The 24,390-nt window shown below is 43.4% G+C and overlaps 1 protein-coding gene across 4 annotated transcripts in view; it reads right to left on the bottom strand.

The window, feature by feature from the left end:
• Positions 1-24,390, bottom strand: part of TSNARE1 (t-SNARE domain containing 1) — a 487,146-nt gene that overhangs the window by 322,349 nt on the left and 140,407 nt on the right. For all 4 annotated transcript variants that reach the window (XM_050891624.1, XM_050891627.1, XM_050891625.1 and 1 more), the window contains exons 3-4: positions 10,992-11,069; positions 2,659-2,728 (exon numbers count right to left, since the gene is read on the bottom strand). In XM_050891624.1, coding sequence (XP_050747581.1) covers positions 2,659-2,728; positions 10,992-11,069 — 148 coding nt within the window. The remainder of the gene's footprint in view (positions 1-2,658; positions 2,729-10,991; positions 11,070-24,390) is intronic.

Genomic DNA, 24,390 nt, shown 5'->3' with positions numbered 1-24,390 from the left:
AGCTGCATTCAGCCACCTCCACCTAGACCTTCTTATGGGCATTTATGTTTCACTTGCCAGGACTTCCAGCTCCAAGCACGTAGCACTCAAATATTTGTGCTGGCTCTGGGAAGAGCTTTGACCAAGATTATTCATTGTTGGGTCTCATATATACCCTACTCACACATCAGCTGCCAAGTCTGTCTCGCTGACTAGAGCTGGCACTCCATTTGGGATGAACTCTCCCAAATTCACTTGCCACGGATACAGTCCTTATTCTGAACGACTCAGCTATCGAAGGGAGAGAAACCATTTCAGAAAAGGGAATAGCCCAATTTGACAGTAAGAAGCCTGCCCTCATCTGATGCCCTTGTAAGTCCTGTGTGTAAGAGGCAGAAAGTCTGTGTGAATTTGAAAAGGAGTCAGGCAACTTTGTTTTTTTTCTGTTTTAGCAGGACCCTGCAGCTAGGTAAGCAAACACTTTTGCAGTATCCGGACTACGGTAGCTAAATGTCCTATGTGGTAGGACCACTATTCACCGTGAATCCCTATTCCCAAATACTCTGTCTCCCCTCGCCTGCCTAACAGTCTCATTTTAGGCAGAGCGATAGTCACCTAGTTAGTATGAAAACAGAAAGTGTGGCAATTGTACTATTTAGATACCCACAAACACTATTGTTTTTCTAATAGCCAAGGCTATAAACCTACCAAACGTTCACTCGTTGCTCCTCAACCATCTTCCAAGGATGTTCAAGGAGAAACATGCATCAGCCTTTGAAGGAAAGGGGTCAAGTGGCAAAGGAGGAAGATTAAGCCATGATTTGCAACCAGGGAAGCAGAAAACGCTGCCCCAAAGGTCTCACCTGAAGAGCTGACCCTCTGCTCATTCCTGAACATAGAGATATATGCAGCACTGCCAGCTCTCGTGATTCATGGCATGCTGCTTTTTGCTGGTGCAGCTCTCATGAGAGACAGGCAGAGATGCTTGTAGAACATTCAAGGCTGCTTGCATGCGTCTGGCGATGAAATAGGGGGCAATGCGAAGGACGCGTCAGCGTTAGGACAGGATGAAAGAATGGGAGGATTGAGGGGAAGACAGTTGCTGGTCCTCCTCGGCTTGGCACCCTGGAACTGTTCGGTCCAGAGATGCAACGAGCCAAATGGGAGGTATCAGGAGAGACCTTCTGCTAAAGCATGGGGAGAGGGGATGAACCAGGAGGGTGGAAGGAGACAGCTGGAGGAATTCTGGGGCTGACGACAGGGGCAGGGAAGCACGGTTAAAATAAAAATAAGCTGCATTTAGCTATCTGGACAATTAATGATAATTCTGAGATCAAAAATAATTATTGCAATTAGTGCATTATGCATCTATTTATGTAACTGCTCAGGAAAGAAGAAAATTATCTAGCCATGTTTTTGAAGTGCTCTGAAGAGTCACGGAATTGATTCTTAAATAAAAAAAAAGAATAGTTTAGGAGTACAAGCACAATAGCTGCTCTGCATGATAGAAAGGCTTTCCTGGGTTAAGGATCTCCAGCAGTTACTAAGGTGGTTTATGCTACAAATAATTTTGTACATGTAAACATCTTTCCTGATTACATCGATCTCCACAGACTGACTTTTTACTCTTACATCCTCTCCAATCTCCTAAATTTAGTTCCAAATCTTCTGACTATTATTACTATTACTATTTTTAATCCTCAAGTTTGCAAAACAGATCATATGTGAATTAGGGCAGATCTGATGCACTGATGAAAGCAACGGATTGGAGAGAGAAGGAGAGAGACTGCAAACCAGTCTGAGAGTTTATATTGCATTATTGAGAAGGTCAGTCAAGTCCATCAGGCAAATTACAGCGTATAAAGCTAATATAAAGAAATAGAAACCAAATTCTCCCCTTTGTTCACAGCCGAATCTCAGCAGGAACTGCAGTCATATAAACAAAATCAGAGCCACATCCTAAGTACTTGATTTTTGCATGCAAGCTGCATTAAGGGAAGCAGCTTTAATAAATTGTGCTACATTTGGAAAAGCCATTTTAATTCTCTAATTAGCATGCGTACAATGAAAACTAACTGTGCATGTTTGTGTATACACATATCTAGGAGAGAGAGCTTAATGAACTGTATCTATTGCAAGTGAAACTGAAGTTTCATTTTCTCAGTGTTGTACCGTGTGATGCTGTGATGCAGGTTTCAACACCACAACACACTTCTCCACCTATAAAATATCTTCTTGCTCCTTCTCTCTTTTTTTTCTCTTGGGTTCATGGTCTTCGGTGAAGTGTGAGGGGAGTGGGAGAAAAAAAAAAAAGGAAAAAGCTACACAAGTATCCTACTCTGGCTTCGCATTAAAAATAAATAAAAAAAAAACCCAACAAGAAAAAACAACGAACAACAGAAAATAACAACACATACACAACCACAGAAAACCCTCTTTCACTGTGGGCCATCATTTTCTGTTATCTGCCTACCATTGTCCGCCACCTGAAACCAGCACAAGCAAAGCTTTATACAATCAATACATGTCCTACCATCATTAATTACCGACAAAAAAATAAAGTAAGCCTGACAAAAAAGTGTCCAGCCATAAAAAAAGGACAGAAGAAAGGGTGAGATGAGGAAAAAAATGAAAAGGCTGGGACAAAGAGAGATCTGCAGCAATTCAAAACAAACTCACAGTCCATCCTGCAGCTCTTGAGTATCATTCGAGGTCCCCAGAGATCGAAGGCTTCTTTCCAGAGAGGTCACTGTCAACAGCAGAGAAAGAAAAGATAAAGAAGCAGTACACTTTTTCAGAGAAAAAAATACTGGATTTTCATTCATTTGTTTGTCTTTTAATTTTGTTTTATTTTTTAAACAATACAATGAAGTAGTGTTTGGACAAGTAACTCATGAGACAAAGGGGACAACATCGAGCAATAGCCATTACCCCAAAATGGATAAATCGTGTCCCTTGGATGCATAAATGGTGAATCCGTGTATCATGTGCCATGACACGACGGGGTATGACTCCTTGTAACAGCAAGAAAACCTCCATCCCATGGACCTTGCACAGATCTCTGACTCTTCCAGCTCCAAACTTTCTCACTCTTCATGTTACAGCAACTGCATGACATTCCTAGGGCTGGAGGCAGTTGTGCTTTCTGCTGCGAGATCAGGGCAGCACTCTTGCGAGTGGGAAACCACTGCTTGTCCTCCTCAGGAGGTCCATGCCTTGAGGCCCCACGGAACTGCGCACGGAGCGTGTCCAGCTGGAAACGTGCCCTCAATGAAGAGGCAAAAAATTGCGTAATAACTATTCATTGCTCTGAATAGCGATTAAGAGCCAGAACACTGTTGTCCACTCTGATATCTTCTATCTCATTGTTCAAGACTTTAACACTCAAAATCTTTTCTATGTTTTGGCTCAAATAAAATGCAGTGCTTCTCTGTGATCATCTCCTGTGTTTGAGCTAGAGAGCTTCTTGGGCTTTTCCATCAGGAGAGGAGAATACTCTACCTTAAGAGCAGCTGGAGGCTGGAAACATGGTTTGTTTTGCAACACACAGTGACTCCAGATTTAAGAAATGTATGTGTGTGTGTGTATAAAAAAGTAGCAGAAATCTAGGAGTGCTGTTGCCTTTTTACACCCTTGAATGTTCACTGTCTCAAATTCACTCTCAAATTAACAGCAGGTCACTACTTTTGGACTTAGCGTATCAAGTATGCAAAGCACTTCAAGATCTTCCACAATGAAAGATGCTAAATAAATGACATTCTTGTTATTTACATGTGGGATTTTCTCAGGACGCTTGCAGTTGTAAAAACTCATCACCCGTTATCAGTCACACTTCAATACTTAAGGAAGGAAAAAAGAACAGATTAGAAACACGGCTCAATTATTTCTGTAGAAATTTAAGAAATCCTCTGTTTTAATGACTCTGCAGACTTGGACTTGGCCTGTAACTTTGAACAAGTCAATTATTTTTCCACTGACAGACAAAATCCCCTCTTCTCTTTTGGGCTTCTCTGGGTTGACACCAAAAGTCACTAAGCTTAAAAAGTAACTAATGTGCCTGGACAACATGAGTATTCGAAACAAGCTTGAAAACTACTATATATTTTCACCCCGCTTGCTAGATCTCAATAACAGATTTTAGCGTAGAGTTTGGCGATTCAGTAAGATAAAGCCTCAAGGAATTGTCTATAACTGAGCTAATAATTATTATCCTTTGCTGGATGCACAATGTTTTAAAGAATAAATTGGAAGTTTTCACTAATAACCATTTGCTTCTCTAGGAGAACAGCATTGATCCTGCAGAGATCTCACAGATATTATAATTCCCTCTCTTCCCCCCCTCTGCAAGCCTAACAAATCAATCTCCCATGCAATCTATATACTGTCCATTTCAAAGACAAAATTTTGCATCATCTAAAAATACTTCTGGGCCCATCAACCCTTCAGAACAAAGCAGAGCGTGGTCCTTGGAGAAGGGACAGCAAGTCAAGGTAGAGAAAGCATTTGTGTGGACGTTGAAATTCTAAGAACGTGTTCATGTCATGTGTGCAACTCCAGAAGGGAAAAAGGCAGCTACAGCATCCAGGTACCTTTCTAACCTGAGCTGCGAAACCAGAACAATTCAAAGTGAAAGTTACTCTGCCGGCGTCTTCCCACAAATGAAGACGAGGTTGATGGAAGGCAGATCTGATATGTAGGCGGTTCTCTGCAAAAACAGTACAGACCTTTGCTACTGCCTGCTTTGGAGAAGATGGGAGTAGGAAGCAGTTTTCCTGTGGCACAGAACTGTTCAAGACTTCACACACACGCCATTTTACACTGAGGCAAATCCAAGAGCTTTCATATTTGTTAAACATTTTGGAAAGCTCACAGGCAAAAGAATCTGAGACAGGAATGCAAGAGAAGAGGAAAGCGCTTGTCAGTCAGGTGAGAAAATGACTCAGGTTTAAGTCCCTATCCTAAAATTTTAGCTAATATTCTAATTCGAGCATAATATTTACACACTTACATAAAGGTCAGTTACCCCAAAAAGGACAAGATACGCACTCTGGAACAGCCAAAGGTTGGCATTTGATATGGCTCTTACCTGGGAAATAGCAGGACTGAGACTCCAACTTGAGTCTCCTGGATCTTGGGAAGACTGAGCTATTTTGGGGTAAATCTAACTTGCTTTGACCAAGAATAGCTCTATCAAAATCTGTGTAGTTCCTGTGCTGGATGTGGAAAATCCCTCTCAATTTACCAGTTCTGACCATGCAAGCAGTAACTCTACCAAAGGAGCAACGCGTCAAGTTGTGCTGGAGAGACGTGTGAAGCCGGTGTTAAAACAGACATCTTACTTTAAAAGCCTTGTACACTTAATTTTTAAAAGGCATACGCTAGTCCTCCAGGATGAGGCACATTCAGAAGAGATCACTGCTGTTGGAGCTGCACCAATTTAACATAAACTGAGAGTTTGGCACCAGTTGCCTATGCCGTTGCAATCCTTAAAATCAATGGGGGATAAGAAACCATCCTGAGATGGCAATGGAGACGTTATCACACCTGGGGGATGCTGAAAAATCCTTTGCTCAGCCTCTCAGATCAAGGTAATGGGACTGCGCATAGCACCAACCTGTCACGGGGAGTCATTAATGAGCAAGTAACAGGAATTAGAGAGGGAAGAGACCCATTAGAGCACTCAGGTTCTCCATCTGGCCAGAAGAGGTCTGATTCCTCCAGTATATCCTCCACTGATCAGCCCTCTAGACAAGATGCACCAAACCAACCCCTTTTACAAGTGGTATTTATTTTACTTATTTATAAGGCATTTACTGAGAGGCACTTAAAAGCTGTACGCTGAAAGAAATGCAACATCTTAATAAAAATAAGTAGGAAAAAAGCCATCAATAAGACCAATTCAGCCAGTATTTAAGCTTCTTTTTGTGCCTTTTTTTTTTTCCCCTGAAAGGAAAAATCAGCTAAACGAAAAAAACCCATAAAACTCACGTAATTCAAAGCACTATCAGACAACCTTCCCTATGCTCAACAGGGACAGCCTCCAAAGAATTAGGGAAAGAAAGCAGATGCAAAGAATAGGAAAAAGCTCCCTCTACCCCTGACACTTCTGTAAGAGATGGGATAAAAAAACGTCTGTAAGCTCACGACCTGGCAGGAGAGTGGTCCAGTAGCACGTAAACAGAACCAACTGTCCCGGCTAAGATTTTTATTCAACACATGAGGAAGATTTCCATTTTTATAGCAGAAAAAGGGAGCAGGAGGCATTTATACGTAAGATCAGCCGAGATCAGCTCAGAGCTGTAAAGATCCTCCTTGGTCAGGAGGCAAGTCCTGAACTGCCCAAGAAGAATTTAAATTGCCTCAAAGGCTCAGACTTCTGCAAAAAGAGTAAGGAGAGCAAAGAGGGACAAGGCATGCAGTGTTTATCACTTCTGTAGTGTTACTCAATAAAAATCAACGGTGCTTTAAAATCCCAGTACAAAGTGGACTTCTTGTTTCATTAAAAATAGTCATTCCCCAAAGACAGAAAAAAATATAGCCGAGACTGCCCACAACCTGGCATTTTGGGAATTTAAACAAACAGAAGTATAGCATGGGGAGCTTGTGACATCTTTAGCATCCCAAGAGGGAGAAGAGCATTTCAGGTGCATGGTTTGGTCTCCAAACACAACGGAAAACCCCAAAGAGGCTGGGGTAAGGCAGGAAAAGAAGGCAAAGAGGAGCTGTGATTGGATTTATGCAACTGTGTAGGACGTTCAACACACCATGCCCAGCACAAGAGGAGGACAAACCATCATCTGGTGAGCATCTGCAATGCAGCCGCTTGTTCCTTGTTCAGCCGCTTGCGTGGTGGTACACAAACAACAACACTGACTTCTGCTACACGGTCTGAGACAGAGCTTGCTGAGTTTCCTGAAGAGACCATATGGTACGGATGTACAGGGCAGAAGGGATCTTGGGCATCCTTTCCCATTTTATAACCCTGCAAAGTTCTTTACCTAACGTGGATTAGCTCTGCAAAATCTTAGGAGTGCACCCAGCATCCCTCTCCTGAAAAGCTGTACCCGCTTTTGGGGAAAAGGCTATGAAGAAGCCACACACAAACTGAATGAAACTGACTTTAGCAGACAAAAAATAATATGGGTGGTGAACAGAGCAACAACAGTAGAGTATCTTATGGGCATTTCTTCAACCTAAAAGCACTTTAAAAAGCATTATAAATTCATAGATTCATAGATTTTAAAGGCCAGAGAGAGCAATTCTGATTATCCAATCTGATTTCCTACCATAAAATTTTGTCCCATCACTCCTACATCAAGACCATAGACTGTAGCTGGACTAAAGTATATCTTATAAAAAGACATTCGAATCTTGATTTAAAGGTTCGAAGCAATGCCAAATCCATCATGTCCCCTCAATAAGCAGTTCTAATGGCTAGTTATCCTCATACAGAAAGATTGAATTTGTCTAGCTTTGACTCCTATCTCCTGATCTCGTTATGTGCAAGAATGTTAGATTAATGAGCCTTATGCTATCTATTTGATGTCTTTCTTCCCAGAGAGGTACTTACACACCCTGATCAAGTCCTCTTAGATGTCTCAAACAGAAGTTCGGATAGCATAAATTTTAAAGGCTGATTTGCAGACTTCAAATAGTTGTCATAGCTCTTCTTCTCTGTACCCTCTCCAATTTTGCAAAATAGTTTTAAGTACAGGCACTGTCATTACCTGCTTCACAGAGCACTCAACACAGGGAAGTCTTAACAGAAAGCACATCATCACGCACTCTGTACCATCTCAAGAGGAGAAACAAAACCACCAGAAATTGCTCAAAACCTAATTGAATGGATTAATGCAATTCTAACAAAGAATAAAAACAGAAATTGGATTGCGGCATGTCAAAAAAGACGCACCACTCACCTTATGGGTTTCTCAGGATAAACTCCACTACAGCAGGAGTTGGGATTACAGCACAGAGACATATCAAGTCAACCCTAACCTGGCTAGTTTGGGTATTAATAGCACACACAGACTCACGAGCAGGTTGCAAAACTTCACGCTGAGCCCTTGGTTTGGTAGCAGAAGTGCTACTACCATTCATCACTACCGTTGTCAAGGTAAAACTATTATTAGTGTTGGAGCAACCAAGATTGATGCTAATACAGGTATTTCTGTGTGTTATAATATGGTTATACACCTATCTGTAAGCAAAGTGTCAGTGATCACAGCTGGGAAGTTCAAGCTGCCAGAGTGGCCACAAGCCCAGGTCACAGCAGTGGAGTTTTCTCAAGGAAAAGCTCTGGAAAAAAGGCCTGGGGGGTCCTGGTGGACACCAAGTTGAACATGAGCCAGCAATAAGACCTTGCCACAAAGGCGGTGAATGGTATCCTGGGCTGCATAAGGCAAAGTATTGCCAGAAGGTCAAGGGAGGTGATCCTTCCCTCTACTCAGCACTGTTAAGGACACACCTGGAGTACTGTGTCCAGTTCTGGGCTCCTCAGTACAAGAGAGACATGGACATACTGGACAGAGTCCAGCAAAGGGCCACAGAGATGATTAAGGGTCTGGAGCATCTCTCCCACGAGGAAAGGCTGAGAGAGCTGGGACTGTTGAGCCTGCAGAAGAGAAGGCTGAGGGGGGATCTTATTAATGTATATAAATACCTGAAGGGAGGGAGCAAAGAAGATGGAGCCAGGCTCTTTTCAGTGGTGCCCAGTGCCAGGACCAGAGGCAATGGGCATAAACTGAAATGTGGGAGGTTCCCTCTGAACATCAGGAAACACTTTTGTACTGTGAGGGTGACTGAGCACTGGCACAGGCTGCCCAGGGAGGTTGTGGAGTCTCCATCCCTGGAGACATTCAAACACCATCTGGACATGGTCCTGGGCAACTAGCTCTAAGTGGCCCTGCATGAGCAAAGGGGTTGGACGAGATGACCTCCAGAGGTCCCTTTCAACTTCAATCATTCTCTGATTCTGTGAATTTCTCCACCTTCTGCAGCACATGGTTCTCCTTCACCCCAAGCACCATCAATCCCACCACTGCTCCCCAGTATCCCAGTGGACAAATATCACTGGCAACCCAAAGGTGACTTTCAATGGCTGAATTTCTCGCACTCTGCTCTGCGAAGAAAGCTGTCAAACTTGTGGTATCCAAGCAATTTGCCAAAAAACTATGAATAAGAAGTGTTTTATACAAGCAGTTGTTTAAAACATTTGTGTAATGCATCTATCAGTTATTCCTCTGAAAAATAACAAAAAATAAACAAACATGAAGTGTGCATTTCCCACTTTGCTTTTGACCCAAGCAGAATCATCTTGTATGTGCAGTAATTGAGATTCTGACAAACTACTGAAGAATCATAGACTCATGCAGGTTGGAGGGGATCTCTGGAGGTCTCTAGTCCAACCTTCTGCTCAGAGAAGGTCCCCTTAAGAGCAAGTTGTTCAGGGTCTTCTCCAGCTCTGAATACCTTGAAGGATGGAGATCTCACAGCCTCTCTGGGCTCCTGTTGCACTGGTTGAGCACCCTGATGGTCAGAATCTTTTTCCTCATATTGAGTTGGAACGTCCTACGTTTCAGATGCCCTTTGCCTCTCATCCTTCCACTGTGCACATCTGAGAGGTTATGGCTCCACCTACTCTATAGTCATCCATTAGGTAATTACAGACAAGAATATGATTTCTGTTAAGTCATGTTCAACTGGCAGTTGACCAGTACCCCCAGGTCTTTTCTTCAAAACAGCTTTATAGCCAGTCAGCACCCACCCTGTCCTGTTGCATAGGGTCATTCCATCCCAAGGCACAAAGGAAAGTGTGAATAATTATTTTCCTTCTGATTTTATAGCAAGCTGGGCACTTGAATAACTTCATGGAGCCTACCCAGAGCCAACACTGGTTTCAGGCCTTCACCTTCTGGGATAGTGGAGAGCAGCAATGAGGCTCACAGTGCTTGGGGCGAGGTACCTCCATGTTGCAGGAGGTCCTGAACTCAAGGTGATGATTGTCTAAAGTAAATTCAAACTTATCAATCCCTCATAGTCATAGAAAAATTGATGCTTGAATTTTCCTGGCAGATGGAGCATACACAATTCCTCTAAAGAAGAGACGACTATGTTTTAGAAGTTTTACGTCCCATCCTTCTTCTAGCAAGGAATCCTTGCTACAAGGACTAGAGGCCTTATCCTTGGGACACACGGGGAAATAATTACAGAAATAAGGAGGCACTAAGGTCCTTTCTTTACACCTAGGCCAGCCCTCTCTGTCACCCAATCCCCACAGACACAGACCAGACCAGACAGAGAAGCTGTCCAGGTGATTCAGAAGCAATTTCAAGGTCCACCGTAAAATCAGCACCCGATAATTTTAGTTCCTTTTCTGACGCTAGTGTATTTTAGAATTGGGATACCATGACATTAACTACCATTCAGCAATGTTAGTTTATATCTATCTGCAAAATACATCCCTCCAGCCCAACCCAGCAAAACTGATGAGCCGGAGCACGTCTCCAAAGGAGGGAAACACTCTGAATCTCTAGGGTCCGGGGAGACATGAGGAGGAATAGCATCCCCACTCAATCTACAGAGTGAAGAATAACAGAAGAGTTTTGGTGTTGGTGTTTTTATAAGGGAGATGGATGTTTTGCAAGCTCATATGACAGGCTCTGAACGCAGTAGTGCTGCAACACTTTAGAAAACGAGTCTGGCTTGTTCCACCTTTCTGCGCTCTAACTCCCTATTGTAACAGATGACGCAATTAAAAATAGAAAAGGATGTGGTCTCAGCAAGGATTGGAATATATCTGCGCCTGTTTAATGGAACATATGGTGGAATATTTTTACATCTTATAAAGAACTGTGTATTGGACATGTGCTGGTGCTCGTGAGATGCAGCAGCAGAAAAACTGCATTAATATTTGCTCCCTGACAACAGGAGCTGCCATACACCGTGTACAGGCACACGAGTCATCAGCAGGACAGCACACAATTGACTAGGAAACCTTTCATTATACGCACCATTGGAGTTAATTCGGAAGACATTGGCTGAAGTGTCTTGAAAAAGTTCCTGTAGTTCGCTGGGATCAATCTGGGTGGCTGTGAAGACAAAAAGGGAGAAGATATATTAATACTGGAGGCCACCGATCACTTTGAGAGGGGCTCACCTCCCAGCTGATCCTTTGAAGGGGGATGCAGGTTCCTCCTCGCTGCAGAAATTTAGCCCAAGTAGGTGGTCTGAGTTAGCCTTACACAGTGCCTGATCATGCAGCTTGCACTGGACACACAAATACCTACTCCAGCACCATCAGGACAGTACAGATGCTGCTGCAACACAGCAGATACGGCCCACGTGGATTGAGACAGCATTTGTAGGAATTATTAGCAATTGGAATATAAATGGTTTCTGCTCATTTGTCAAGTGGGAGTATCAGAGTCACGAATGAATGAGAAACCGCAAGCACAACAGCATGGTTAACCATCGCTTTCCAGAGCAGGAGAGCACGCGAGCAGGTCCTGCCTTCAGAAAAGGGGAGGAAGCAGTCAGCAGAGTGCAACTGCTCCGTGGGCTCAAAGCTTTTGGGGCAGGAGGGAGATGGGAGCCCAGATGGGTCCTCCACACATTCATCTTCCAGCCCCCAAGAGAGGCTTCCCTTCTTCCTCTTTCTTCCTCTTTCTTCTTGATAGCCCAACTGCAAGGGTCCATGAGTCAGGGCCAGGAATTGCTACTGCTGCTGCCCAGACGACTTCTCTCAGCTTCATTCCCAAGGTCCCGCTTTGGCCAAGTTACCCAAATCTGCCCGACAAGGAGAACACAGAAGCGAGGGTTTGAATGTTTGGGGCTTCGAGGTTTGGTGGTGCTTTTTCTTTTGTTAGCTTCATTTCCCAACTTTAAACCCCAGGAAACTATCCTGAGCTCCTCCACAGCTTCATCATCCCCAGAGAAGGAATGACGTGAGGTTGGACTGGGCTATATTACAGAGAAAGGATACATCACTTAACTAAGCTTTAACCAGGCGTTTGGTTTTTGACTGGTAATAGTCACCAGAGAAACACTCATTTATACCTATGTCTTTGGCGCCAGCTTTATGGCAGAAGCTTTACAGCAGATTTTCCCATGGTTTAGCCCTATTCTGCCTCCCACCCGGGTCAGCTTTTGCAGGTTTCCCAGAAGCTGCTCTACCCGAAACTTTGGTCAAGTCCAAAAGCACCGCAGGACTTGTCCACCCGACACACTACAGCGCGTTCAAACAGCCACTGCTATTAGCAAGCCGCTCCTCTGAGCCAAAGCATTACAGAAACTCGAACAGGAGCTACAATTCATATTTTCAAGTCAGCAGACTGTAACTACGACATATTCTGCATCCCTTAACTGGATTTCCGTAAGCTGTTAAAACACCATGCACCCAACCTGCATTTGGAAGAGCAGAAAGTCAGTGATGGAGCAAGGCGAAAACCATGAATATTGAACAAAACGAGAAGCCTGCTTGATGCACTGCTCAGGTTAGTCCTGAGGATGCATCTCCTGGTGCTCGAGGACAAGCTCCACATCCAAACAGCACAATCGGGGCATTTTCCACTGCTTCTCACACATCTCACCCGCAGCAGCACTCACGTGAGACGATTCAGCTCTGTACCAGCTGTGAATAAAGTCTTGGATCAGTCTGTCAGGTTGACACAAATCCGGGGTATTAAATGGTGTTTAATCCAAATGCACAGGGGCTCATTGCTAGAGATTTTCCCACTCTTCTCTTCCTGCAATTCCTCCTAAATCAGCTGTCCCAGACGCTCCTTTGCGTTATGTATGAGGCTATACAACACAAATTAGCTTGGGTTTACCTGTCCCCTAGGAATTTCACGTGTTACTAACAAGATCCAGCTTTCATTAAATCACTGACAAAAGAGCAGCACAGGATAAGATTTTTAGATCTTTACAGACTGTGTTGACCCAGTTTCGGGACGTGTTTCTTGGATTTTCAGTGTGCCGACATGCTCCGATTTAGTAATATGGGAGGATGGGCAGCCAGGACACGGCTTCAGCTTGGCTAAATCCCCAATTGCATGTGCTGAGAGGACTGGTCCACACATTTTGTGACAGGTTTTTTGGATGGGTGGTTTCTTTTGTGGGGGAGAGAAAGGTTTATTTACCTATTTATTTCCATTCTTTCCCTAGAAACACTGAATTTGCCTCAACAGATTTTTAGCCTGGCCCAGTGATCCTGAGTCCATACGCACTTAGGTACTTTGCTGAATGAAGCCTCAGATGAACCACGATGCAACCAAACCAAGGGCTGGAAACTCCTTCAAGTCCTCAATTATAAGCACCCAGCCAGGAATAGTATTGCATTAAACCCCCCAATAATATGGACTGCAGACTTCAATGTGTTCCCACATGGGGACACTCCTGCAGATTCACAGCATCCAGCAGGCACCTCTGGGGAGTCATTTAAAATGCCAAAACCGCCCCAAAAGCAAAGATGAAATATCCCAAATGTTGCAAAAGGCAGGAGGAGCACCAATTTCATTGCACAGACTGTGCACGCCTGCATTTTGGAGTCCCTGCAACACCATAAGAAAGAAACACCGAGCAACACTGCGTGTCCAGAGTTGGTCCATAAAGTTAAAAACTACCCAGGAATTCAGGTGCTGATTTGAGAGGGTGGGATTTATCCAACCTCCCCTGGGTGGCCATGGGGAGACCAATTTGCTCACCCTGTACCACATTTCCCTAATGGAAAAGAGGCAAAACACAACAGGACAATGTGTGAGGATCATATTCTGAAGACATGGAAATACTTAACTTTTTAAGCCTCAGCATATTTATTTTAGCCAAACGCAAGAGGATTGTGAGATGATGAACTCCCCCTTGAAGGCCTGAAATCTCAATCCATAAATATGTAACAGAGCGCGCCATATCACCCCCACGCCTCAAACAAGTGCAAATTAAATGAAAAAACAAAGGCAGATGCAACCTTTCGCCCGAATTTCCAATTACTTTGAAAATGCAATGCTTGGAGAATGGCTTATCTGAGAAAACTGCATTGAATCTGGCTTGCAGTTTCCTGCCCCTGGACTTTTATTTCATGTTACAGCATGCTGCCAGTTCTGATTTTATTTTGTTTTTGCTTTAGAAAAGAAAAGAAAATAGTAACAAGGAGGTTGTTTTAATTGCTCCAATTTCAAGCTTCCACACATCAAGCAGAGATGTTGTAACTATTCATGGAGGATTCGGCAGTTCAAGCAGACAAGCAAAACAATTTAAAAACAGCAGCAGAAAGCAAAGCAAAAATGCATCTGTACTGCCAAGCTAAGTGAAGACATACCAAGACTGCGAAAGAAAGTGAATGTGAAGTACATTTGTGTCTAATAAAAAATTAAACGTCTTTGACTATATAAAGCGAGTGCTAAAATATTATGATTCCCCAAGAAGGAGCATGAGGTTGTCGATACCCAGTAAATGCTTTGCATGCCCCAGCACTAACAGAGTTCAGGGCCACAACTGGGAAAAGGTGACTTTTACTTACGCTGTGGGTCCTGAAAGCTGTGAAGGGTTTCTAGTGGATATGTTACAGAATCCTATGTGCAAATTGTTTCTCCTAAACTGGATATTTCCAAAAACTTTTTTAGAGTTTCCAGTTATTTTCTCCATTTGCTTTCCAGCAGAATCCCCTTGGCAGGAGACAGGACAACCCAACTTCCTCTGCTATCAGCTCAACCTTCTCCCCACCTAGCAAATAGTGATGACCTGTTATATTTATTGCAATTGCTAAAGCAGCAGCAGCTAATATATTGGCAATTTTATTTATTGCACCAAAAATCCCTTTCCTTCACAAGAAAAACACTCGCAGCCATCGCTGCTGAAAATGTGTCCCATCAGGAGATAACTGCATGTGTGCAGTACGAGATATTCCTTGTCCGATGATGCTGACAGTGCACTGAGAAAGGACAGAGAGGGAGGAAGAGGAGGAGGGGACACCATCACAGCCAAGCTTTGTTACCTTGTCCCTGCTGTTAACCCTTCCCATCTTGGCATCCCAGCAAACTGCCTCAAAATAAAGCTGGAAGGGAATATGTCCACTAGTAAATAAAAGAGAGTGAGGGAACAAACCATGTTTTATTGTTAGCTGACTGCCCAGCTCTGTATTGCCAAGACAAACTCAGGAGCTGTTCCGGGGATAGTTTATCCCAGAAATTGCTTCCTCTAGGCAAAAGTCAGTGAGACCGCACCAGGTTTAAATCCAGACGTGCAGCACCATCTCACACCTATCTGTTAGCGGAGGTGCCATCTTGACCTCTGTGCTACCCCTAGCTCTTTGGACCAATGCCCCAAAAAAAAAAAGGAAACTGAATCATAAAATCATAGAATCATTTGGGTTGGAAAAGGCCTTTAAGATCATTGGTCCAACCATAAACCTAACACTGCCAAGTCCACCACTAAACCATGTCCCCAAGTGCCACGTTTACACGTCTGTTAAATACCTCCAGGGATGGTGACTCCACCGCTTCCCTGGGCAGCCTGTTCCAGTGCTTGACAACCCTTTCAGTGAAGAAATTTTTCCTAATATCCAACCTAAACCTCCCCTGGCGCAACTTGAGGCCGTTTCTTCTTGTCCTGTCACTTGTTACCTGGGAGAAGAGACCGACACCCACCTCGTTACATCCTTCTTTCAGGTAGTTGTAGAAAGTGGCTGAGAACCTTAAAAATCCATACAAGCCTTACACATGATTTTTGCAACCATTATTCCAGTGGAGACTCAGGGTGCATTGCTTCCCACGTTTCAGTGCAATTATAACCTCTCATTCATCACACGTCTGCCTACGGGAGACACTCGGGATGAGGACTGGCCAGTGGAGGGATACGGTGTCAGTGGTTGGAGCAAAATAGAACCTGGAAGCTCGTGGTCTGCTTCCCCCCATCCTGTCCAGGAGGCAGAAAATGCTGCTGATGCACGTGGGCATCCCTGGGGCTCTCAGGCACTGTGACAGTCATTAGCTCCAACTACCACCGACAGCAGTTCTGGCAGGGGAAGGAGAAATCCAAGCGAGCTGGCAAGCTGAAATGTCTTTCGGTTCCTCTTCAAGACAAGCCAAATGCGAAGCCTGAGCAGGCTTACAGGGTCTTGTCTCTAGTGATCTGGATATAATTAATGTCCAAAGGGAATAGCTAGAGGTCTAGGACAACACGCATGGTAAAGGTATCTACAGGAACATCCCTTCGCTTAATGTTAATGAAAACTGCCCGTGTTCCCCACGCTAATCTTCCTTGCCTATTAATTATTTCACACTGATTTGAAGCTCCTAATGGCTTTTCTGCAGCCAGGTGAAGTCAATTGCCTCCCTGAACTCAATTTTCCAGCAAACCCAAAATAACTCAAAAGTTGCAGAAACGAAGAGGCAATAATTACAGTAACTCCAATAAAAAGGGAAAAGAGGAAAAACAGGACAAGCTTTCAATCTTTCTACTTAAAATACCTAACACGGCTGTAGCAAAGCAGCTCAGCACCTCAGAATTGTAACACAGTTATCCCCAATGCACCACGAAGAGCTGTGTCTGTGTTCTGTAAACGACAGTCACAGATTTCCTGCATCTGCATCTTCGCTCCTTTGAAAGCTTTAACTGAAGTTACCACATCATCCTTTGCTGAAGAAGCTTCCAGCAGAAAGTTACTTGGTATCCAAACTCCTCTTTTGTACCATGAAACTCCTACAAGGAGTAAAGTGCAGGGAGATGACGAAGAAGAGGAGGAACAACGGTCGGGCCAAGAAGGGCCGCGGCCACGTCCAGCCCATCCGCTGCACCAACTGCGCCCGCTGCGTCCCCAAGGACAAGGGCATCAAGAAGTTTGTCACCTGCTCACTACGATTTCAAACCATCCACCCCGAATCCTCAGTTTACCTCTACCAATAAGGATTAAGGACAACTGCACTCAGCCCTGTGGCTTAATCCCTTCACAACCCAGCTGAATGGACAAGTCTCACCCATCAAGCACCTTGTTCCTTCCCCAGGACCAGAGGAGCCATTGCAAGGCTTCAATTCCCCCCTTGAAGACTTTTCATAGTGTTGGCCTATGTTATCCAAGAGGGTAACTCTTCATTGAAGACTACGATCCATAACGAGAGCCATGTGCCTCTGGCACTGGGAGATGAACTCAAGGGAGAGAAAAAGATTGATTTCTGGCTGCTGGCCCAAGAGTAAGAGATTTGCTCTGGAGTAAAACGCTAAATTCGTGTCTTTATTTTAGCTTTTCCACAACAATTGACATAAAAATGAAGAGGTGGAAGAAGATGAAGGAGACAAAGGGGGAAAAAGAAATAGTAAAGACAAAGAAGCAGACTGCCATGGGAAAAAGGAAATGCTACAGAAAACAGACAAGCAAGAACTGGTGGAGGCACAGCCACCTACACCCACCCCAGACAAGTCCTCTAGCCACCAGTACTCAACAGCTTCCCAGGGTGCTCCTGTGGACTCTCTGGTGTCTGATCCCATGCTTCATACCAGCCCTCGGTCTCTTCCACAGCGAGAACACTGTTTTGGTCTTCAGCTGCCTTTCCATTTCATATAAACTACAGAGGAACCTCATTTATCCTCATGACCTCCGCTCTTCTGTTGAAAATGGTCAAAAAAGCTTCAACAAATACCAGCATAGAAAGGACTGGCCAAGAGCGTGTTTGGACAAGGCTCCTTTCCTCAAGGAAAAGAGCTTAAAATAGAAAGGGAAATGGAAGGGAATGAAAGAAGCAGCATCGTGTCTAATGTTGCAAAGTTGCTCCTGGCATGCAAGCTTAGGAGGTTTTTATTTCCTCCTGTTGAAGTTTGAGTGAAATAAGTGATAAAGGGAAATGTAAGCAAAACTCACACTCATCAGGCAACATGCTTTTCATCAGCATTGGAAAACGTGATGCTGTTTCACATGGCAATGCTCTGAAGCTCTTTGCTACAGATTTGTGCAGTGACTTCTACAAAAGACCTGGGTCTCCTCGGCTTGGCCACAGCACAAAACGGGGGCACTGAGGGGATTACACATTTAACAAGTGGGATGAAGCCGGTGTTTGCGTCGATCCTCTTCCAACCCCCATCCTCACACAGTGGGATCAGTGTATTCAAGAACTCAATTACCTATGGGTTAACTCGGGGTCTCTGTTTGCATTAACACTTACAGACTCCTGTTCATTTTTTTTGAAATGGCCCTCCTGGTTTGGCCAAGTTCTCCTGAACATCCAAAATCCAATTTTCCTAGTTTTAGAAATGAAGCTTTACCTGAAGGCATCTCAGCTGGAGGAACCCGTTTCATCCCACCCATCTGAAAGGGAGAAGCATTTAGGTAGTGAAGTACCTGCTTCCTCCTCCTCTCCCCAAGGGAAAACCAAGAAGCCAGGAGGTCTCTCACCCCGCAGCCTTGCCCCGAAGAAGTACCTTACTCCCACCTTACTCCCACACCAGATACACTAGCCGAAAAAATACAGAGAAAATGAGAGAAAAAAACCACATCTACTTTAACAGAACGGATTTTTTTCTTTGAAAGACCTACCACAGCTACAGCAAGTTGACCAGAGGAGACAGAGATTTTATAATTTCTAAGCCGAGTTAAGTGCAGGGCTCAAATTCAACGAGTGGACAAGACCAAGGAGGTAAAGCAGGCAGGGAGAATCATTTCAGGTTGGTAAGGATCCCACCTAGGCACGCATTTTTTTCTTGGGCTCTCTGAAGCAGAATTTCAATACATTAAGCTTTTTAAAGCCTCTGAGATTTGTGCTTTAGTTAACATGCCCCCAGAGAAGTAACTGCAGCACAAGTGTTCCTGGTAGAGCTAGTAAGTTTTAACTGGAGCTCAGCACGGCTCTTTCTTGGAAGATCCTAGGAAAAAAAATGAAGCTACAAATATATATACAATACATATCTCTGAAAGGAATAATAAATACAGAGCGTATCCCAAAGAAAGCCTAAGAAGCCAGGGAAAAAGGCTATTCAGACAAAAGCTTCCCATGTAGGTGAGGTCTAGGGCAGTGCGACCAAAATTTGTAGCTTGGCAAGTGTCTGTGCATTGGTGGCACAGGAGGCATCGCAAGGGACAGCCCAGGCATGGAGAAGCATCCCTTACAGAAATCAAGAGAAGGTAAAGGGTGAGCATTAACTTGCAGTGAAAGTCAACCTCAGAAATTAAAGAAGATACAGAATTAAGACACTATCATCTCCTCCACGACCTAACTGAGGAAAGGGGCTGCACGCAATCTGTGCGCTTCCATTTTAAATCAGCCAAAAGAGAAGTTTTTTCCCAAGCCACTTGAATGGAGCATTACACCCAGGGGTGCTTGGCCATATTCCCATCCTCCCTGCCCTACCATGAGGGAAACCTCCCCCTGCAACTCCAAACACAGCACCAAGTCCTCAGCCACAAAAACGCAAATCGGTGTACACCCAAGAAGTGGTTCACAGAGAAAAGGAAACATTAGTTATTTTTTTACAGTGCAATCAAGATTCAATATCAGATTTGCTTTGCACTATTTCTAGTTAAGAAGTTTCTATTCTCTTTTGTTTCCTTCTTTAGCATATATGCTAATAAGAAACTGCTGAAAAAGAAAGCAACAAGACACTCGAGATGCATAGCTCGTGCTGGTATCTTCTCAGCCCTGCAACTCACCCTGCGTGTCCAGGAGAGCATCACTGCAGACAGCGCCAGCGTATCAGCTCACATACAAGGAGCCTGGCCAAGGAGATCTGCAGCCGTGTTGACAATGCATTGTTCACCTTTTCCGAACCATTTCGGATCTGTGTCCCAGAGGGTACATCTCCACCGTTCTCATAGCAGTAGTCAACAAAAACAGCTCCCCAAACCCACCCACACAGTATTAAGGCAAGCAAGAGAAATACCCAAGTAGTCCACCAAGAGAAGAAGTTGTCTCTAGAGCCAACCCTGGGACACACACATTCATTCTGCCCCCACCGGGCACTGACTGTTGGCCAAGTGGAGAGGTGTCCTCCTTGGCAAGCACGACGTCATTCCAGGCGGCCAGATGTGAGCAATAGCAGCCCTGCCCAAATTTGCACCAGCTCTGAAGGTAGACTTCGCAACTGAATGGCAAAGCTATGACCGAAAGCCTGGAGAGACCGCACGTACAATCTTGACAAGGAGCAGAGAAATCCCAGACAGCATCAGAAACAGCAGTAGAGAAAGTTGCTGGCATGAAGTGTCACCCAGAAGATGGGATACACCACACCGTAAAAGAAAAGGGGTGAGATGAAGCAGAGATGCTGGAGAGAGGCTGCCTCCAGCTCACAGTGTGGGGGGGAAATACCCAACAAAACTCAACAAAAAAGTCCCAACCAACCAACCAACTTGGTACATTACTACCCTAACAGTTTATTTTAATTTATTATTAACAAGTTCCCTGCTTTGGCAAGGACACTAGAAATATATCAGATCTTTTCCAGCAGCAATTTACAGTTTGTGGTTTTCAGTCTTTTCTTCTCAAGCTTATTAAAGATGCTAGAAAGTGAACGATGGCCTGCAGTACAAAACCTGATATTCTCTACATCTGCATTAAACCATATTGCTGCTAGAAAAAACTGTTCTCATCCTATACTCCTTTTTAGGCAGCAGTGAAAAAAATAAAAATAAAAACCAACCAACTAAAAAAAAACCCCACACTGCCTTCTAATTTCTACACCAAAAAAAAAAAAAAAAGCAGCAGCTCTTGTTGATTTAGTAGAAGGAAATGTCAAAGGCTTACAAGACTGTTACTAGAATAAAAAGCCCATCGCTTCATGGCGACAACACGATGGCTAAGAGTGATTTGAAGGTCAGGCGAGCTTGGCAGCCCATGGGAAATTTGATGGGATTCTCAGCCCTGTTTCATCTGCTCAAATCTCTATAAAATTAATAAAGTAATTCAGAGAATTCAGAGAACTACTTTCACCACAGACATCCACATTGGCTGAGGTGCTCTTGTCCAGACAGGAGAATTAGGGAGAATGTTGCTTTTCCGAGATGGTTAACTGCAAAATAGACTTAAAATTTTAAGCAAAATTTTACGAAGAATAAGTGCAGAGCGGAACTGTGCAATGGATTAAGAAGCTGCTAATTCTGGCAGAGTGTGGAATTTTGGCTTTGGTTGGAGAGTTTTCCAATTAAGAGTTTTTCTCCATTTTTAAGCAAAGGGGAGGCAAACTTTAAAAGGTTTTGCATAATTCTGACGTATCACCAAGACGCAGTTAAGTAGCTTTTAAATAAAACAAAGCACTTTGATTCTTTTTTTTTTTTTTTTTGCTGGTAGTGGATTAGGAGAGAGTTAAAAAGACAATTCACTTTTGATTGAAATAAATCAATGTACTGGAAAATACCAATTCATTTGCAAAATTTCCCTATCAAATCCCATTGCTTCCTGCTTTCCAAGATGGAAAGTCTAATCATGTTCCCTTCTTCATGCTCCAAAGCAGTAGCAGAAGCAAGCGTTAAGGCGGTGCCTGCCTGTATTGTTAAAAGGATACCCAAGTCATTAAAAAAAATAGGCAATTTAAGATGTTTGACAGTTTGATTTGGTTTGGTTTTTTTAATGATGATGTGGCACGAGTCTATAAATCAAATCTGAGTGAAAGCAGGTTTTTGTTTGCACTGCGATATTCCTAGGATAGTCTGCAGTCCTGCGCTAATGCAAACACAGACACCAGCACCAACAGTATGTGAAAACGCAAAGGAATTGACTGAAAAACAAAGTGGAAAGGATTAATCTTACACTCACTGCCCGAGCTGTTTGCAAATGTAATGTGAAAACGGACAACGAAAAAGATGAAGAATCCAAATATTTTTGAAACATCGTTATTTAAAGATTTATTGGTGATATAAATTACAAAATACTGTTTTTATTTTTAAACTAGCTCTTAATCAGTCTCTCTTCTGGTCTTATTAATGCACTCAGCACTAATTGCCTTAGAAAATATCTTTTAAAAGATCCAGGCTATTAATGACAAAATGGAGATGATTTTTTTTTTTTTTCCTGATTAAGTCCATGTGATGCAAGGAAGTGGTATCAGAGAAATAAGCCATACGAATAAAAGACAGAAACTTTTAAAAATATTACCTTACCACAGCTTTCCAGTTGAAAACATCCAGGTAAATGGGTATTTCTTTCACTCCTTGTAAATTACGGATTCTATAAACAAAATCCTGAAATGTAAATGATGTAATATGGTAATATGTATAATTCATGAGATTATCCTTACTACCACCGTACCGGAGAGGTTCCAAGGTTGGGATGAGTCACTGATCTCACAGGAACAATGAGAGAGATGAGACTCAGTGCACCCATAGTGGTGACACTCAGATGAACAGTGGGGTGGGAGAAGGGAGTGCTCTCCTCTCTGCTCTGGCCACTGGCACCCAAGGAAGTCAATCGGTCTCTCCCCAGCCCCTTGGCACATGTGAGTCCATAGAGAAGAAGAGTTGGAGGAGGACAGGAGAGCATTTGCATGAGGAAAAGGTGGTGCTGCAAGACGTGATGCTGGGCCCCAGCAGAGCTACAAGTTTGCTTGAGGGTCAACTGCGCTTGTTCCAGCACAAGGTTGAAGAAGCTCTAGTGTAGAAAACACCTTTTTTTCCCATCTCCTTCCTCTTCATCACTTCCTTTGTTGGTCAGGACTAAAATTTCAGACCACCTCAAGGATACAGAAGACAAATTGCACCTGCAGGAAGTAAATACAACATTCTTGGAGAGCCCTTGCAGCGTCATTGAGATCTGCATGAAGAGTTTTACAAACCAGAAGCCCCAGAGAGATGAAGTGAGATCTGGGATGCCAGGATAGCAGAAATTACTGAAACAGAGACAAAGTGGATGCAATGGGAAACAGCGACCGAGCAATGTGACAGCTGGCATCTATGTACGGGAAAAAAGAGTGTTTTGAGGATGGATAGTATTGCAAGTGCTGGAGCAGATTTCCAAGTTCAGAACAAAAGTATCAACCAATGCACCCTCCTCTTCTGGAGAGCTTCAATTCTCCAGCAAAAAAGGAGCAAGGTAACTTACTAGACGTCCAAAAGAGAAATGAAAAAGTGCAACACACCCTTTGCCTTTATTGGTAGTCTTTATCTATATGTTTAAATAAGAAAACTATACTGATAATTTATGCAGGATAATTTATGCACCTTGCCAACATTTACTGAATGGAGGAAGAAAAAATATTTTTGTTTGCCTAAGATTAACCATAACAGAAACCATCTGGCCCAAGGAACCAGCTCTTTTGGAAGAAATCATAAAACCCATACAGGGTTTTATAATCCATATGTACAAAACCCCATACGCCATTCAGGGAGGAAGACGAAATACCATCTGCCATAATTTCTGGAAGACTCCTGGGTTTGTTTCTGTGGGACACTGTATGCAGATCTGGTCCTCCACAGCTTACGGGATCTGCAAGTGGTCAGCAGAGGTTGTCGCAGTGGCCATAAAACGTCCTGTTTCTTGTTACCCAGCTACTGCTGTGTAGTTATTCACTAGAAAGGAAAGACTAGTACAAATGGCACAGGCTCGGCTGTCTCTCCCCGGGATTCACATGGACCAGATTTTGAGTTCTCTGACCCTAACCCCAGTTACTCTGAGTAACTCTGCAAGTTACTGGCAAGCCCTCGTATTGTTCATCGCTAGAGAGATGGTCAATGTGGGCAAACATTATGGAATTAGTCTTTTATTTTTCATATACGGAGGCACACACATACTCAGCAATAATCCTTCTCATCTACTGAGACAGAAGTAGACAGGAACATCATCTTACTGCTGTTTGTGGATTAGAAAAAAATACTTTGCTTTTTCAAAGACAATTTCAGGCCTAATCTCATGTTAATGTACAAGGCAAACTCTAACCCATGCTGAACAACACAGCCCATGACAATGCTAAAAAATAAAATAAAAATAAAAGACAAGTTCATTAGAAGTTTATGTAAAGGTACAGAAGAAATGTAGTTACTCCACATGTAATGTGATTTGGACAATGAACTTTACACCCTTGCTTACACACACACACACAAAAATATTGCATGGGTGTTAACATTTGTTAGAGATTATTATATCACCCTCTGCACCTTTGTAAAAGCAAGAATATCCCTTCCCGATGCATAAAACAGCAGCATGTGTAACGCAGTGGGGCTCAGCCCTAACGTGCAGGAGCACTGATCTATCCTCGGGCCCATCTATGCATTAGGTTGCGAGACAAAAACTGGCCTTTTGCTGTTTAATTCAGCAGAACTTTGCTCTCTTTCTCATTCTCAGCATGACTCATTAACTATCTGCAGACCAGATTTTGCTCTTCATCTTAATCGAAAAGACTCTATTACGTACTTGAACACAGACCTTCTCCCTTTCCTCCAAAATAAAACTGAGACATCGGTTGAAGTATTTGCCTAAAAAAAAAAAATCCGCGGCACTGTGATAC

Source organism: Gymnogyps californianus, chromosome 2 (genome assembly GCF_018139145.2).
Source record: "Gymnogyps californianus isolate 813 chromosome 2, ASM1813914v2, whole genome shotgun sequence".
NCBI classification, from domain to species: domain Eukaryota; kingdom Metazoa; phylum Chordata; class Aves; order Accipitriformes; family Cathartidae; genus Gymnogyps; species Gymnogyps californianus.
Note: the sequence above shows the minus strand (reverse complement) of the source record. Positions and strands in the feature narration are given on the sequence as shown.